General features: G+C 41.7%; 1 protein-coding gene across 7 annotated transcripts in view; it reads right to left on the reverse strand.

The window, feature by feature from the left end:
- The window catches only part of LOC123982001 (unconventional myosin-XVIIIb-like), a 68,548-nt gene that overhangs the window by 22,957 nt on the left and 27,382 nt on the right, over nt 1–18,209 (reverse strand). For 6 of the 7 annotated variants that reach the window (XR_006827878.1, XR_006827877.1, XM_046067308.1 and 3 more), the window contains 19 exons: nt 15,723–15,832; nt 15,566–15,631; nt 15,349–15,477; nt 14,294–14,437; nt 13,627–13,716; nt 13,420–13,539; nt 13,128–13,233; nt 11,622–11,746; nt 11,384–11,538; nt 10,281–10,404; nt 8,175–8,375; nt 7,986–8,096; nt 3,537–3,641; nt 2,947–3,108; nt 2,721–2,834; nt 1,234–1,350; nt 1,069–1,152; nt 707–844; nt 440–625 (listed from right to left, as the gene is read on the reverse strand). Coding sequence is in view for 5 of the 7 variants with exons in the window: in XM_046067308.1 (XP_045923264.1) it covers nt 440–625; nt 707–844; nt 1,069–1,152; nt 1,234–1,350; nt 2,721–2,834; nt 2,947–3,108; nt 3,537–3,641; nt 7,986–8,096; nt 8,175–8,375; nt 10,281–10,404; nt 11,384–11,538; nt 11,622–11,746; nt 13,128–13,233; nt 13,420–13,539; nt 13,627–13,716; nt 14,294–14,437; nt 15,349–15,477; nt 15,566–15,631; nt 15,723–15,832 (2,387 nt within the window). In the remaining 2 variants the exon portion in view is untranslated. Of the gene's footprint in view, nt 1–22; nt 152–439; nt 626–706; nt 845–1,068; nt 1,153–1,233; nt 1,351–2,720; nt 2,835–2,946; nt 3,109–3,536; nt 3,642–7,985; nt 8,097–8,174; nt 8,376–10,280; nt 10,405–11,383; nt 11,539–11,621; nt 11,747–13,127; nt 13,234–13,419; nt 13,540–13,626; nt 13,717–14,293; nt 14,438–15,348; nt 15,478–15,565; nt 15,632–15,722; nt 15,833–18,209 lie in introns of those variants that run through there. The other variant, XM_046067310.1, reaches the window with a different exon arrangement.

Consider the following 18,209-nt stretch of genomic DNA (forward strand, 5'->3'; position numbering starts at 1 on the left):
TCTTCTGCCTCTCACTGCGTCCTTACACTGCTCATCCCTGCTGGTTTGTTTTCCCACGACGAGCCCTGTAACTTTCCTTTCTTCCCTCCATCAGCACCACCAAACACGAGCCATTGCAATGAGAAATGAAATTACTATGTGGGGACGAGAGCTGTAGAGATCAGAATTAGGACAATGGAAGCGTCCCCGCTGCAATAAAAGTCACGTATCTGCAGATCTGGAGATCTAAATTAGAACTTTTCCACATAAACTGACAGATTAAGTGCTCATTTTCTAAAGCTTGTTTTTATAAACTTTATAAAACAATGTTTGTGTGGATTTGTGTACAAGAGCGTGTGTGTGACAACATTAATGAAGGGATGTGGTTACTAGACGATAACAGCAGCATCCGCAGCATTTGCTGTTATTCATGGACCAATATGCCGCAGTGTTTTGTTACCAGCTCCATGCGTCTGCGGCTGCTGTCCTGCTCTCTCTGGATCAGCTCCTCCATCTCCAGCCTCATGTCCTGCACACGCTGCTGGTAGTAGCGGGCGTTCTCTCTCTCCCGAGCCTCCGCCTGGGCGCTCTGCTCCAGCTCCTCCCCGAGACGAACCACGCTGTCCCTTAAACGCAACACCAGCACCTACGCATCGCAGAACCTTTAGATGAAGCCGTGCGGGGAACAAAACACTACACATAATAGTTTTACCTTACGTCATCTCACCTCAAACCTCTTGACTTGCCCTCTCTGAAACTCCAGTTTATTCTCCAGGTCACATACACGCGCCTCCTGTTTACTGACGATGCTACGCCCCACAGTGGACGACTCCAGGAACTGCACCCTGGACACACACTGCTGCAGCTGCATTGTGAGTAAGCAGGAGGAGAGAGAGATGAGCCATAACATTTAGAGAGCCAAAGCTAAAGCACCGAGACTGAATGTGACCTGAAGCTTGCAGTTAAATTGAGACGCCTAACAAGGAGGTTAAATGATCCAGAAATCCATCACAGTCTCATTTTATCCACTTTAAACAGCACATTTGGTTCATAAAGCTCTTAGCGCTCCATTTGTCTAACAAAGGTTACCTCTTCCTGGAGAGAGTGTCTCTGTTTCTTCACCTCCTCTAGTTCAGCCTGAAGCTCTCTGATCTGAGAGATGTCACTGGAGGACTGAAGCAGAGGGATTTGTTTTCGGGATCAATGCGCGGTTAATAGAGAAAGACAAACTGAGAAGGGAGACTGAAGCAATACCTGAGCAATGAGGGCTTTGTGCTTCTTCATAAGTTCATTGAGGTCTTCCTGGTCCTCCTCGAGTCTCTTCAGCAGGTCCACCTTCTCGTGCTGCAGCAGGGCTAACTGCTCATCCACCTGGACACAAAGACAAAGAGGTAAGGTGGGTCGTATGCAGAAATACTCCAAAGGAATCTGTTTTATTATTATAAATTAATACCATGTGCACCGGGGTGAAACTTATTACATTCACATTTTGATTTACATGCAGTGTTGGGCAAGTTACTCAGACATTGTGATATATTACTTGTTACTAGGGGTGTAACGATTCGCCAAATCCACGGTTCGGTCCAGACCTCAATTTTTGATCCACGGTTCGATTCATATCGCGTATGTCGTGTAAAATACTACTCGGCAATAAAGCTTTTTCTGATTCTTATTCTAAAAAAAGAGAACGACAAAGCAAAATGCAACACCTGCAGCATTCACGTCAAGGATGCAGTAACGCAGCATTACTATCACATGTTTTCTTTTCCTCTCAAAGCATTTTCATTTGCTGGTTAACATTTCTTGGTGCAAGCTGTTATTCAGAACGTTTTTAACAAATACTTTCAAAAAGTGATGTGGACAAAATCAGCTATCGGACAGTTACTAATCAGTTACACGATTAGTAACTGTAATAATATTACTGTTTTGGAAAAGTAAATTCGTTACACTACTAGTTACTGGGAAAAGTAATACTATTACAGTAACGCGTTACTCAGTAAGAGTAGTAAGAATCAGCCACAGATGGAGTGGATGTGCTAGGAGACAATTCAGCAGAACAGCATCTACAAACGGACATTTTTGCATCTTTCTCAGACAGTTTAAAATGCTTCCACACTGCCGACATGTCAACGTAATTGTCCAGTCAAATTTATTTGGTCTTTTGACACCGAAAGTGCTTTTTTTTGTTATTTTGCATCCCTAATTTAAATCAACTGTGTGTGTTTGTCTGCCTGTAGCACTTCATCACTACAGCTAATTCCTCGTACGTGTAAAATACTACGCGGCAATAAAGCTTTTTTCTGATTCTTATTCTAAAAAAGAGAACGACACAGTAAAATGCAACATCTGCAGTAAGGAGGTTTGGTGCGAGGAAGCAGCTCCAACACGATGAAGCATTTACTTCAACACGGCGTGAATCTGAAGGAACGCACCGTGTTCAACGCGTCGCGCTCTCCCAGCTACAATGACGCCTCGTTTTCTGTATGGAAGCGTCTACATTTGTCACGTTTCTCCACTCTACGGAGCCCCTGAAGTCCCAGATAAGATACTTTTTTTTTATCTTATGCGCACAAGTTATTATCTTTTGCGAATGGAGAAACTTCCTCGTGCGCACAAGATAACTATCCTGTGTGCACAGGATAATAACTTGTTCCCACAAGCTAAAAAATATATTCTTATGGGACTTCAGGCACTCAGGTTTCTCCTTTAATCTGTCACCTGTCTGATAAACCCACGCTCACCATGCTCTTCTGTTTGCAGATATTTTCCAGCTCAATCTGAGAGTTCTCCAGCTCCTGGGAGAGAGTCGTCTGCACACTCTCCGCCTCCAGCCGCCTCACTTCGCTTTCCTCAAGCTAATTGGCAACACACAAAGAAAGAAAGCGAGAGAGAGAGAGAGCATTAATGCATCTCTAACTGAGCAGGAAGTGACAGCGCGGCGTCGGGTGAATGTGTAGGCGAGTGTACCTGGCAGTGCAGGCGCTCTATCTGCTCTCTGCTGCCGTTGGGTAAGTTCTGCCCCGGGTTGTCGACGGTGGAAAGAAGCAGCTGGGCGTCGGCCAGCAGGGCATGAGTCCTCTTCAGGTCTCTCCTCAGCTTCTTCTCCACATCAAAGTCTCTGTGTCCCACCTGCAAGACCACACACCTTAGATTAGCACTTCCCTAATAGAGATTAAATGAGTTCGGTACCTTATCTGGAGAATAAAATGACATTCTTATAAAGAGTTGGACTTGAGCTGTACGCCAGCTTGGCCACAGACCAGATGCTGGCCACTTATCAGGAGTCCAATTACATCCTTATAGTGACAGAGACAGAGTGCTAAATTAGCTGCTGCCTCCTCACTGCATATGCTTGTTTTGTGGTGCCTGTAATGTAGGAATGACACATTCATCAGCTAGAGAACATTAACCCACAATAATAAGGATCTATGATGTGAGAAAGTTGGCAGCGATCTCTTTCAGTCACTGTAAGAATGAACTTCACACACACATTATGATGTGGAGATTGTGTGCTTCCACAACTTGTTTTTGCAGCTCAGTGTGTGCGTGTTGTGTACCTGGTCACACAGAGTTGCTATGAGTCCTTCCAAGTCGTGCTTCTCATGAATCACCATCTGTTTCTCCTCATACTCCTGCTCCAACTGCATCTCCAACTGCCTCAGCTACACACACACACAGAAAGAGAGAAAATGATGGACGACCGGTCTGAACGAGCTTTTATTGTCCCTGACAGGAAATCTTCCCTGCAGCAGGATGCATAATGATAAGCATAAAAACATAATCATCTGTGGGAGATCATAAAAAAATAAACAGCACAAAATAACAGAGGCCTCCCAACTATCTCCTGCTGAATAAATCAGACAGAGTTTGGTGGTTTAAACCTTCTGCCGCAGGGAAGACACTTAAATTCTTCATCGAAGAGATTAAGAGGACACTCCAACGTGACTTTCCTCACAACCTGCAGGTTATATACTCTGTCAGCTCTCTGCTTTAGCTTGACATTAATAAATTTACCAAACACCTCAACTATATTCTGCAATTTGCTACGACACAAGAATAGGGTTTAGTTGCAAGTTCAAGATCCGTGTGTTTGGATTCTGCTCATCGGTTCCTAACTTCCTGTATATTTCAGCTCCTGACTGAACTGCAGTGAGCATTTTACAGTCCATAAAAGTGTCTCTTATCTGCCAGGAGCTGCTACGCCGCCCTAACGTCACCTCGTTTGTTACGTCAACAAAGCACGAAGAAGAGAGTCCTTCTGTTTCCAGTCCTGGACCGTGGCGGACCGCAGCAAACGCTCCAGAGTTTGGCTTAGCTTCACTAAAAAAAGAACGACGCAGCAAAATGCAACAGCTGCAGTAAGGAGGTTTGATACCCAACCCCCATGAGAGACACCGCCAAGCTCGCTCTACCACTAGTTGTTCGGTATTCGCAGCTAATCTTCCTGGTGTCTACATAAAACATACAATATATAAATGAATCTTTCTTTCGTTTATATCTCACAGACCTGGTCGACGCTGGCCCTTGTTTTTTTAAATCATTGTTTTGTGGGTTTTTATTTAAAAAATGTTACTGTTATTACATTTCAGTGGGAATCGATAGAAAAGGACGCTTGCTGTCTTTTTTTACTGCAGCGGCACTGAGCTGCGTCCTCTATATTATCTGACAGACCCACACGAAATCGGAGTAACTTACATGTACTTTAAAAATGAAGATTTACCAGAAATAACACGGTTATGATGTAATATTTTGGTGTTTGTCTTTGTTTCTTTCATCATAAATGTTCTTACGTTTGTAAATGCAGTGAGAAGGTTCAGCTTTGTCAAATCTGAAACAGAGGTGAAAGAATAAATAATCACTTTGCTGCGTTACCTGCTGCAATCACTTCTAGTGCTGCTGCTGTAGCTAGAGCTAGGCTCGTGACTCCATATAGCATCCACCTGTAGGCTCGGAGTCAGAGCTGCTGTAAGTTATAAGTGACCCCTCAGAGTTTGGAGTTTCCTGCAGGGAGAGATGAGGCCAAGACTCCAGATATCAACACTGTAAGTGTTCTGCAATCACATAGTAATCTGCCCCCTGTGAGCCGACTGAAATTACAAAGTGGGCGTCACAGAAGCTAAATCCCTAAATCTGCCTGTGTTTGCTGAGAAAAACCTGCAGGGATGTTGTGCCTGTGTGTTGTGACGTAACTGCAGTGTGGTTGCATAACATTATGAAATGGGGGGGGAGAAAAAAAAAACTAAGTGGATCATTCAGTGAAAATAATTGGTTTTCTTCTTTCAGCCACAGAAGGACGTTCAAAAAGAGCCATCTGTACAAAAACAACCCTGCTCTCTTACACAGCTGAGGATTTAAAGATCACTGTTGGAAAGAGGCTGAATTTTCTAAAGTCTGTTCTCTTGTTATCAGCAGAAAGAGGTTTTACTCTCATGACCAAAATCTTTTAGGCAATTTTTCTCATTGCTGAACAAAACCCAAGAGCCCAAACTCCCGGGAACGAAGGACACAGTGTGCAGATTATGCTTCAAAACAACTCAAAAAAACAACAAAAGAATCTCAACTCTGTCTTTTTCAGAGCTTTCACCTGCTTTCATCATCAGACAACAACACAACAATAATAATAATAATAATTCCATATGCTTTTGTCATCTTTAAACAAAAATCCCAAACTTTTACCTTCATCCAAACCAATCTGGCAGCAGCAAATATTAGAATGAATGAATAACATTTTTATATTGTGTCGTGTGTTACTACTAAGACACCATAAATTCACACCAGCCAGGACCAATAGTGCTGCAATATACACTTCCAAACAACAGAGAAAGTCCAGAAGTAGAGAAGTAGCTACAGCATCTTTCACGGCCCATCACCGAGTACAACAAAACAATCACTGACGGAAACTTTTACTATGTAGTACTGGAAAAAATACTAATTAAATGATCCAGCTTGCCCTTTTATTTCAGGCTTTTGAGACAAACTTAAACACACGAAAGCTTTGCTCATCTACACATAATATAATATTTCAGGGTTTTGTCGAGTTCATGGAACATTAACTCTCGCAAATCGTCATAATTTGTACAGTACAAAAGAAAATGGCACTTCACCCAGATCCCACAGCCAGGGACACCTGACAATGTTGGAGCCCTAGGCGAGATTTTAAATTACCCACCCCGCACATGCCCAACCCTAAAAAGTCCACCTCAGGGGTCATCACTCTAGTGTCCACAGGAATTGTTTTAAACTTTCTTTAGCCAAACTCTCAATTTAAGCATGTATAGATGAACAGCCAACGGTGGAGGGGACAGAAATGAAGAGGAGGGCCAGGGGATCCTCCCCGAGAAAATTTTAAGCATTGAAGACTTCATTTCCTGCATTCTGCACCAATTTATGGTAGGAAAGTCTTAATTTATGTAAAGGGAAACACAAAGGCAGCAGGTGACAAATCAAAATATACAAAAAAAATTAATAGAATATAATGCAGTAAGGCTTTCAAGCATTCTGCAGCTATTGCTTTTAAAAAGTCAATGTTCCTCCTGTAGATAAACTTTTCTAATTTAATAGAATCCCTGCTGAGTCAGCAGCACACTGCAGGCATGATTCAGTCTTCCCTCCTCTTTTGTGTCTTTTGTTTGGGGATGTGCATGTGGAATCTTTCCTGAATTTTAATTTAGCTTTTATATTCCTGGACTTTAATAGCTGCTGTGTTTCAGCAGGTTTTCTGTTCATGTTCAAAGCTTTCTGCACATTCAGAATCTCTCCCACATATCTTAGGTTATAGGTTCTCTGACAGGTCCAGAGAAAAAAAGTCCTAATATAATGAGACTGACGTCATTATATAATTAGATTTCATAGAGTCATATACTCTGCTGTGCATCACTTATTTCTCTGCTGGAATTATCCCCTTTAGACCGTTTGACTGACACAGTGCACAGACTGCATGTTGCATGTGAAACCAAAACCACCACAAATCCACGCACACGTTAACTTCAGCAGCTCCAGTAAAGTGCAACTCAGGTTTTAGACGTTTATATTGCAAAACTCTACACAACGACACACGACACGTTACAACCGCCTGGACTCACAGCGCGAGGTGCACTTAATTACTATCACAGCGTACGCCAGTGTCGCAGCAGCTGGGCCGAGTTGATTCGCGCCAAGTCAAAAATCTTCTCTTGCGGCGCCCCCTGACATTTTGCGCCCTAGGCAACCGTCTACGTTGTCTATGCCGCTGGCCGGCCCTGCCCACAGCTCACACCAGTGGTTTTCCTCCTGATTATTTTTTAATTAGTAAATACATACATTTGGATTTGGCCTTATAGTTAGTTTATCTTCCAAAAGAACTTCTATTCATTCAAAGAAAGTACAGAATTATTAACAGCGAAATTTAAGTATCAAAAGTAAAAGTACTCATTATGCAGCAGAATGGCTTCTGTCAGTGTTTTATAGGAATATTAGTACTCATAGATTACTGTTGTAGCTGAAGGAGGTGGAGCTTATATTAACTGATATATGCATACAGTGCTGCGTATTTCAATCTACAATAGTAGAACATTTCCCTCTGAAATGTTGTAGCATAATATGAAATGAAATTGCTCACATTGTGAATTTTTGCACATTTATTGTCAAACATCCTGCATATTGTTTTAATTTTGTTGTATTATTTTGTATACTTGTACATTTTAGAACTCTTTTACTTTTTCCTCATTCTGTTTATGTGTACTTTTAAGCACCTATATATCGAGGCAAATTCCTTGTATGTAAAAAATGTACCTGACAATAAACCTGATTCTGAATTATTATAAAATGGTGAACTACAAGTATGTTGCTCTTAATTATAGTATTTAAGTAATTGTACTTGTCCCACCGCCGGTGGATGTGAAACTCCATGCTGGGAAGTCAGCTGCAAAGAGTAAGAGTAAGAGCTCCAGACTGCATGCAGACTTTGAATTGAGACCCCTTGACTTGTTGACTTGCAGCTATGAACTAATCTGCTTGTGTTGACCTACCCGCCTCTGAGAGGACTTGTGTACATCCTCCAACTCCTCTTCTTTATCCTCCAACTCTTTCTGATGCATCTGCTTCATCCTCTCCATCTCCATCTCAAAACGCATGTGGATCTGTCTCAGAGAGGAGAAGTGAGGTTAGAAAGACAGCAGGGAATGTATTCTAAAGTGTCGGCCAGTGTTGTAAAGCACCTGTTGCTGCTGCTGTATCTTGGCGGTGAGCGTGGTGATTTCCTGCCCTCTCTCGCTGGCCTGACTCTCCAGGAGGCGAAGCTGTTTCTTGAGGTCAGGTAGTGAATCGGCGGCGAGATCAACAGGCAGGCTGAGGTCACGGATCTGAGCGCATAACTCCTCCTTCTGCTTCTGCAGACGGCTCACCTCTGACTGGCTCTCCTGCACACACCCACACACACATGCACTGCTGATATAGAAACATTTTGTTCATCTTCCAGCTCAGAAAGTCTGTTTGTGCTCCGGTTACCGCAGCGTGCCGAGAGCCGGGCCGGGTTAAATAGGCAGGGCGGGTTTGGCCTCATGGGAGATGAAACTGAAGCGCACACGAAGCAACACCGACACGAAAACAGAGACAGTAAACAGAGTTTTTGTGAGAGAAAAGAGGGAACAGTCTAATCTTATACTAAACCTCAATTAGTGTCATGCTACAAAAATCATTTTATACAAACCAGATCTGGCATTTAAATCAATCAATCAATCAAGATTTATTTATAAAACACTTTACAGCAGCCAACAGGTGTCCAAAGTGCTTTACATCAACCAAGAATAAACAACACAGCATTCAATAAAAGACAAGAAAAAAACATGAAGCATAGAAAACATTAAGCCAGATAAAGTTGTTGCACCACTACTGCGTATTAAAAGCTGTTCTAAATAAATAAGTTTTAAGAAAAAAATGAACAATATCCGTTATAGTGCGAATGTCAGGGGGGAGCTTGTTCCAGATCTTTGGGGCAGCCCCGCTGTTCGTACCTCGACCTCGGGACTTCTGAAGTCCGTAGATCTGAAGACCGCAACAGCCGATTTTGCCCACTCAAAGATAAAATTTTGGACAAATACTCAGGGGCTAGGCCATTCAAGGCTTTGAAAACAAACAATAAGATCTTGAAAATCGATTCTAATACGCACCGGAAGCCAGTTTAGTGTAAACAGAACGGGAGTGACGTGTGCACTTCTAGATGTGTTTGTTAAAAAGCGAGCAGCAGCATTTTGCACAAGTTGAAGACGCGAGATGGATGTTTGACTCAGACAAACATAAAGAGCGTTGCAATAATCTAGCCTTGAACTAATAAAGGCATGGATAGCCTTTTCTGGATCGTGCCTATTAAGAAAAGGCTTAACTTTAGCCAGGAGATGAAGTTGGAAGAAGCTCGTTCTGACAACATTGCTAATCTGTTTGTCAAATTTCACACCCAAATTTTTGACAGTTTACTTGGCACATGAAGTCAAAGCTCCCAGACTTAAAGCTGGATTGTTTGACATGCATTTAGTACTGAAGACAACGCATTCAGTTTTATCTTCATTCAGATGAAGAAAGTTCCAAGAGAGCCACAACTTAATATCATTAATGCCATTAAGTTTAGTGCAGCACTGTCATTAGGTTTCATAGGCAGATAAACTTGCAAGTCATCTGCATAACAATGAAATGCAAGGTTCTGCTTGTCTATTATAGCCCCTAACGGCAACATATATAGAGAGAATAGGATGGGGCCAAGAATTGAACCCTGGGGAACCCCGCAATAGAGAGGAGCAGATGATGAGGAGAAGTCACCCATTGTGACAGAGAAACTCCTATTTGTTAAATTTAAGAGCGGCGTGCCGATTCAAACACACTCAACAACTCATTGCGTCAACATGTCATTAACACTAAAACATTGCAATCCCAAAAGAGGAAGTTCAGTGTTTCACTCTGCTGTTCACTGCTGTTTTATATTATTCACGCGTAGGTTTCAAAGTACACAAACATGCAACACCACATGGAGAAATGTCTAAGCGAGGGGGCTGCCACATCGTGCAGCATCAGAGCGGTGGGGGGTTTCAGGGGCTCGCTCAAGGCCACATTCAACAGTGCACTGGTGAACTGGCAACTCCACAGTGCCGTACCTCTGCTCCGAGCTGGACTGTAACCAGCGACCCTCCGGTTTCCTAGAAAAGTCCTTCCAGACTGAGCTACTACCTGCTAGCTTCTTCTCGGTAAGGGTTTTTTCGCAGCAGAGTTTTCTACAGGATTTTGTATAAACTATATACATATACACAGAAAAGTACAGGTAAGTGCAGACACACCTGTAGGCTGCGGCGCAGGGTGTATATCTCAGCCCCCAGAGCTGTGTTCTCCTGAAAGGCTTTGTCCTTTTGCTCTCTCTCATTGTCAGCTTCCTCCAGAGCCTGAGTCAACTCACTGTCGAACCTGAACACACGCAAAAAACACATAGCAGGCGGACGCTTCAGGTAAAATACTGCAGAGCTGCGATTATTCTGCTCATCGTAGCTTTAATATTGCAGCTGGTCAAGGTGAAGCTATTATTAACTACTTTACATACTAATGGGAAACAATAATAATATAAACCAGGGGGTTTCAAAGTTTACTTGCTTTGTTTAACTAATTTCCTGGATGCCTATGGGATCATTATTATGCTATTTGGTCCTATAGACACTAAAATAAGCCAAGACAGCCCAATATTACTTTTTGAGATAACTTCAGACTACACTAAAAACCTTTTTAAAAAGTCTATCCTGAGGCATTTATTAGTTTCTGAGGGAAAAACAGTAAATTTCCCTTCTCTGAACTATCTCTTTAACCAAATCACACGCATTTAGTCAATTCCATGTGATCTCTTTTTGTAATAATCTAATAACTTTTCACTTCCATTCACTGTGCCTCCCCTGAAACAGTTTGGAGCCTCGTCTCCCACTTTGAAATCCTCTGATCATATGTTTTGTTTATAAAACCTGAATCTGCAAAGTGACTAGTAACTCCAGCTGTCAGATAAATCTAGTCAGGATGAAAGCCTGGCATCGCAGGACTAATGGAACCTCTCAGTTTATTATTGATTTCCAAAATGCCTCTTGACGCAGTTAGATAGACCTACAACCAATCAGAGCAACAAAACAAGTGACGCGGTGCTGAGCGACACAAGTTGGGAGAGATGCTTGGTCCTATTTTCAAGCAGGCGAGCAAAAAAATGGCTAGAGCTAAAACAGCACACTAAAATGTTTATCTAAAAAGACTTTTGAGGCGGTAAACAGGCGACACTTGATTCATATTTGATCAGCACTGCCTAGTTTGACAGTTTTTACATTATCTGTACTTTATCAGACAACTGATATAAAGAACGAGATGATGTAGCAACAAGTTATCGTCACATTAAGGAGAGGAAGACACAAACCGTCTCTGTTTGCGGTCCAGCTCGTGCATGCGGCTCTGCAGGCTGTCAGTGAGGACTCGGGCATCCTGAAGGTCAGAGGTCACGCGGCGAGAGTGACGTTTCAGTTCTGCCACGCTCCGCCTGGACTGCTCCAGCTGGGCCTGCAGGGCCGCCACCTACACACACACACACACACTCATTGTTATTAGCTTCAGACATTTAATCTCCCATCAGTGTTTCCGTGCACGTCCTGTCTCACCTTGGTATCGAGCTGCTGTCGGGTCTGTCTCTCCGTCTCCAGTTTTTCTTCTGTCTGCTTGAGTCGTCTGCGGACAAATTCAACCTCCGTCTGGCAGCACTCCAGCTGCATGGCCAGCTCGCTGTCTGTGTGTGTGTGTGGGGGAGGAGATGGGTGTGACTTTGTCAGGGGTGATGGACAGGGTCACTTAAAACCTGACCACATCTGGTGTCTCTCTCTTTTAGCTGGAAACCATTTAAACTAAACTTTACTTTGTGTCTCCTGAAGGTGGAGTTGTAGTATGATGATGCTGAGGGCTGTTGGTTGGCGGAAAACATTGATTACAGTTAAGACCATTGTGGGTGTTTCACTGCGAAATGATAAGAAAACCTTCACTTCCTCCATCAGTTTATGAAGAAGCAGCACTTTTTCTTTCTCTTTCTTTACTCTATAATTTTGAAAGGAAAGCAGTTTTGAAAAAGAGGAATCCCAGAAGCTGCCGTATTTTTATTTTACTGTATGTATTGTGATGATTTAGGAGAATTAATTTTCCGGGAAATTGCTCAGCTAAATCCTGAAAATATTCTGGTGTGTAGATGAGCAAAACTGGAATGACTGTTTAATTTTGATGTGTTTAAGTTTGCCAACTTTGTCTCAGAAGCACGGAAATTAAGGCAAGATGGATCATTAATTAGAAATCAGATTCAGGTTCAGATTTTTCCAGCATTATATACTTCTTGTTTACAAGGACGGCCTGGCAAGAGGGGAGTAGCCTCTTGAGGTTTAGACAGACAACATTTAGTGTTAAGGAACAAACGAAGCAATATCATACAGAGGTAAAAGATTAAAAAGAGAACAAGAGAAAATACCGATACAGTGAGGGTTTAAAACAGACAGAATAAATTACTTTAAAATCGTTTTAAAGCCAGCTTGTACTGTTATTTATATATAATGTTGTATAATATTAGATATCCTCATATTATATACAGAGGAGGAGTGTAGTAGTAGGTGTTTTAAGGTATGGTGGGGTCAAACCAAGGAGGGTTTTGTAAATGAAAGTGAGCCAATGAAACATGATATAGTATAGCCAAATATAGTATATATAGTAAATATGTTTCTGTCAGTAATTAATGAGTTTTGTTGAACTGAATATTGGACCGTGAAAGATGTTCTTGGCTTGTATGAATTTATGGTGTGTTGTTGGCCAGCGTGGTCTGGGGGTAGTTTTTATATATTCTGATCAGCCAAAACATTATGACTACCTGCTGGTCATTATGCAGGTCTCCCTTGCAAAGAGCAATTTACGACAGGTTTGTGCAGTTAAGAAAGTTTGGTGACAAAATATTAAATATTTGTGATAAAAATATGAAAATGTTCTTGTAGGAGGTGTATTTTTCTTACCAAATCCTTGTTTCTACTTTTTCACTATAGCTGAGCCACCCTATAATTTTATATATAAATATAAAAGTGTATGGAATGATTTGGCTTGTTGGGCCGTCACCATTTAAGAGACGACGTCGTCGTTACCTGTCCCTGCTCCTCGCTGACTCTCAGCCATCTCGGCTTTCTGTTTCTCCTCCTCCAGCTGCTTCTCCAGTGTTTCCATGGTGACTTTACACTGATCTAGACGAGCCTGATGGTGAAAAGAAAAGAGATGTTTGACAATAAAGAGGAGGCAATATTTCAGGTCCATAATAGAGGAGTATTAAGCAAAGAATGAAACAAATCACTGCGCTCAGCACTTTATAAGTCATTCGGCGGCACTCATCCAGTGAGGCGTGAGTAATAGATTACTTTTTCAATAACAAAGTCGTTCTACCTGCAGGTCTTTGTTCTCCCTGCTGAGTCGAAGTCTCTCTGCCCTCTCCACATCCAGAGCCTGACCCACCGCGTCGCCACGAAAACGCTCATCGCTCAGCTCGGATGTTACAGCTGTAACCTAAACACACATGGACAACAGTATGAGCTGTGTGTGTGTGGGTGTGTGTGTGTGTGTGTGCGTGTGTGCGTGTGATGCAGCACACACCTTGGTCTCCAGGCTGTCTACCGTCTGCCTCAGCTCATTCCTCTCCTTCTCTGATTTCTCCAGGCGTCGTCTCAGAGCAGATATCTCATCCTGACAGAAAGAGAAAAGAGCTTCTCACAGCGACTGAAATTTAAATCACATCTGAAAAGATTTGTTTCATGACGGTTTCTCACCATTATTATTTAACGTTCAACTGCGCTGACAGTCCACCTGTTGCTCACAGAGGTTGGAGCTGACTGGACTCCCATTATCGTGACTGTCTGTTAGTTTCACCTACAGCACCCTGTGTCTAAAACGCTGCACTGTTCAAAACGTCTTGTTTTCAGTTCAATAAACATCACTGTTCAGAATATGTTCTGCACAATGATAGACTTTACCTTAGACAACACACATTAGTGGATTGTATAGTTTTTGATTTCTAAGATTTCTGGGAAGGTCGACATTTATTTTTATCAATTTGCATTTATTTATTTATTAATGTCAAGTTGTGTCTATAAAAATAAAGATTGAATGATTGAAGTTACTGTAGCAGAGCCAGGCTAGCTGTTTCCCTCTGTCTCCAGTCTTTAGAGGTATCAATCATCTCATCTAACTCTCGCCAACAAAGCCAATTTTCCCCTAAATGTAAAACTATTATTCTAACAGCTGTATATAACTGTGTGTGTACCTCTTTAGCTCTGAGCCGTTCGTTGTCCATGTTGACGTCGAGTTGAGGACGCACTCTGCAGAAAAGTTTCCACCAGCTCCACTTGGACACGACCCTCAGAGCGCGCAGGTTCCTCTGCAGACACCTGACCGCCATCTGCTGCACCTGGAGACACACACACACACACACACACACACACACACACAGAGGTGAATTAAAACTACAAATGAAGTCGTCCTGTGATGTATTTGTGCAGTGACCACCTGAATTCTAAAATACCATTTTGCCCACATTTTTAATTATAATTGTTTTTCTGTGGATTTAACTCACTTACACACCGAACCAAAATTAACTACATTTCATCCCCAAAACGGTTGCATAGAAAAAACCCATTGTAGTAAACATGCAAATGCAAAACACTTGGACTAACTTTCACAGGGATTGGTACATTTATGGCATCACAATAATTTTGTGGGGTAATTTGTATGGAATATTACTAAAAATCATTTAATATTGTCTTTGTAATGTATTTTTTAATCCACCAAAATGCTATGCAATCTTAGAAAAAGTGTTTTTTTATCTGATTTATAACGGCAAAAAGAAAATATTTGGGTTTTTCAGCCGGACAAAACAAGGAATGTGAAGACATCATCTCTAAGACTAGACAATTACTTGAGAATACAATCAGCAGATTAAGTTTTTATTATGGCACAGTGGATAAGACACATGCCTTTGGTGTGAGAGACCCGGGTTTAAATCCACTGTGAGACGCCAATGTGTCCCTGAGCAAGACACTTAGCCCCTAGTTGCTCCAGAGGCGTGCGACCTCTGACATGTACAGCAATTGTAAGTCGCTTTGGATAAAAGCGTCAGCTAAATGAATAAAATGTAAAAATGTAAATGTAACAACAGATTTCCTTCAGGCGGGATGAACGTTAGCATTTCCTCCTCACCTGCGCAGCACTTTTCTACAGCTGCATCAGCACTTTAGCTTCTTGAAGGAGCATCAGTTTGTCATCTGCATACAGATTAGAGCTCGACCGTTACAGCAGACAAGCGTTCAGAGAGACACTGACCTTGAGCTTGCGATATTTCTGACGGGCCAGATGTCCCATGCAGGAGGCCTGTAGATAGACCAACCAGCCGGTCACCTGCTGGTCCCTCTGCTGCTCCAGGTAGCGCAGCACACCTCGCTTCATGAACACCTGAGACACAGCAGGAAGAAGATCCATGAGGCGCATCAGCTGGATTCATGTTCGGCTGTTTGATTAGGAGCAGTTCATATGTTCTCACCCTGCTGGCGCCCAGCACGATGCTCCTTTTATCCAGATCCAACTCAGCCAGTAACTCCTCCACCGCCTGAGACACACAGAGAGGAAAACAACACATTAATTTAGAGCTGAGGATCAGAGACACGGTATTTGTAAGACAGAGCGATGTGACATCTGACCTTTCTTTCATCGTGGCTAACAAACATTGAAGCGTAACGTTTCATAATTGGAGGAGACAACGCCTGGAAGTGACACCTGAAGTCACTGAAAGTCATGTGCTCTGGAAAACCTGAGAGAGACAAAGACATTATGTTATTTATTTCCTAAATGCGAGTTCACGTGGCGAATGGCTCGAAAAAGAATTAATTTATGGATAAAGTGTGTGGATTAAAACACGTTCAGTGAGATGAAACGTTACTGATCCCTGCAGAAGATCTAATGTTTAAACAAATTAGGAGAAAATTTACATACAGACAGCAAAAACAAGCAGGCAGATATTAATGGAGCAATTTTATAGGGAATGAAACACATACATCTTTGGCTTGTTAAAACTATTTCACACTAGCCTAGAAGGATTTCCCCTCAAATTAAGTTCGATTTTAGAAACAATACAGAAGGAAATAAATCATAATTTTGTGAATATTCTAATTTATTCGATATTTGTGGTAAAAATGTTTATATAACAACAAATTGTCTTTACAGTCCACTATCTTTGAGGTATTGGACCACACAGAAGTCTTGCTCATGGACACTGAAATCTTGCGAAAGGCCAGTTGTTGCAGGCAGACGCCTGTGGAAACGAGAGAAGAGTTTATTGTGTACGTAGAGGAGCTGCTAGCAAGACTTTCTTTCCTAACATAGGGTGACCAGACGTCCCCGTTTTCCGGGGACAGACCCCGGTTTTGATGGCCTGTCACCTTCTGGAGCTGTCCCCGGAAATGTCCCCATTTTTAACTGTGTGTTAATAATACTACATAGACTGTATAAGGTGTTAACAGACCTGAAATCAGATTTTACATGGCCAGAAAGACTGGACAGCAGAGCAGACAGGGGTCGTGACGAAAACTGATCGTCCACTGAAAAGCGACTACCGTCCGCGGGAGAGCGCGCTCAGCATGTTAAAGCTGTATCGTCCAGTCTCTTTACAGCTACAGCTGCTTTTATCTGGATCAAACAGACATAATGTGGAAGTAAACATCACTTTATGTCCGTGGTAACAGCAAAGGTTTGTCTTTGTGATACTTTAACATTTCTTTTAACTGAATAATCACAATTGTGGCCAAATCAGTGTTTGCAGTTTAAAGCGTAACCAGGCCGGACATTTACATGATTATAGGCAATAACTGAAGCCTGTTGTTGCCAATGGATTATGTGTTTGGTAGGCCTACGTCTAATATCCATTTGGAAAACAGAATGAAACCTAACATGACTTCCTGCTGAGTTATATGTAAAATAAAGACATGATCTCTTTTGCAATTATCCTTATGACTCTACATTATTTAACTTGCTGTGTACCAACCAATCCAGTCTGTTTTACCTGTTGAAATACCTTTAAATGGCCAAAACAACCTATTTAATGCAGTATTCCACTTGCCAGAAAGTGATTGCAGCCTCTACTTCTTGATTGAAAGGTTATTTCTGCCCTGAAATTACTTGATTATAATTATGAGGGTTATTTGACAGCTTATAACTCACCTAGTACTTTTTACCTCTTAAAATACCTTTAAGCCTCTACTTATTGTCTGAAAGGTAGTTTCTGCCTCAAAATGACTTGATTTCATTCAGAAGATTTGACAGATTAACTTTTTAATTTCATATATAATACATAATATATTTTTTAATGACATACTGACCACCAAACCAAAAATGTCCCCGGTTTTCATTTCAGAAATCTGGTTACCTTCTCCTTACATTACTCTAACACAACAAACTCCTCTCTCCAACTCGAACTCTCTGGCATTTCCTGCAACAACTGGCTGCAGCTGAAAAGTTGTTCAAGCATATCACTGTAACAATGGAAATTTAAAGTCTGAGTATATCTAAGATAGTTGCATGGAAGCGTTAATGTGGCTTAAAGAAGGAGTTATCCGCATGAGAAAGCCTTTGTACACAGAAACCTATTTTTCCTGAGAAACGGGACCAAATATTTGCAAGAAATCAGGTCTCAAATCTGAGTATTCAAAACTAGTTCACACACAATACACTGTGCAGTGAATACAAGTTTCCATCATCACATTGAGGACTGAGGAACATTAAAGCAAGATTATGTGACTTTTGAAAGATGCAATAACACAATCTTTCTCCTACAAATGAAAAGTTAAATTCATAAGAATTGCAGTTCAGTCAATTCGGGGGATTTGCTGCTACACACTTCGTCTGGTATGACGAGTAGCTAATGGTGGCTAATGTTAGCAAACACTGATTATAATGACTCTTCTCTACTGGTGCTGCTGTTGCACCACTATTTAATGCCTTAATTGTCATATACTCATCAGAACGCTGTTGCTAATGATCTTTTTGTGTTCCTAATCACAGCCCTCGATTAGTTTCTGCAATGAAAACTTGCGTCTCTTCCTGTGTGAAGTATTAAAGTAGAATTTTGTAGGCCTTCTGTGAGAACAGCCTGCTGACAACATTTTGTATAACTTCTGAACATTAAACTCCTG

The sequence above is a fragment of the Micropterus dolomieu genome, linkage group LG13 (genome assembly GCF_021292245.1).
Source record: "Micropterus dolomieu isolate WLL.071019.BEF.003 ecotype Adirondacks linkage group LG13, ASM2129224v1, whole genome shotgun sequence".
NCBI lineage: Eukaryota > Metazoa > Chordata > Actinopteri > Centrarchiformes > Centrarchidae > Micropterus > Micropterus dolomieu.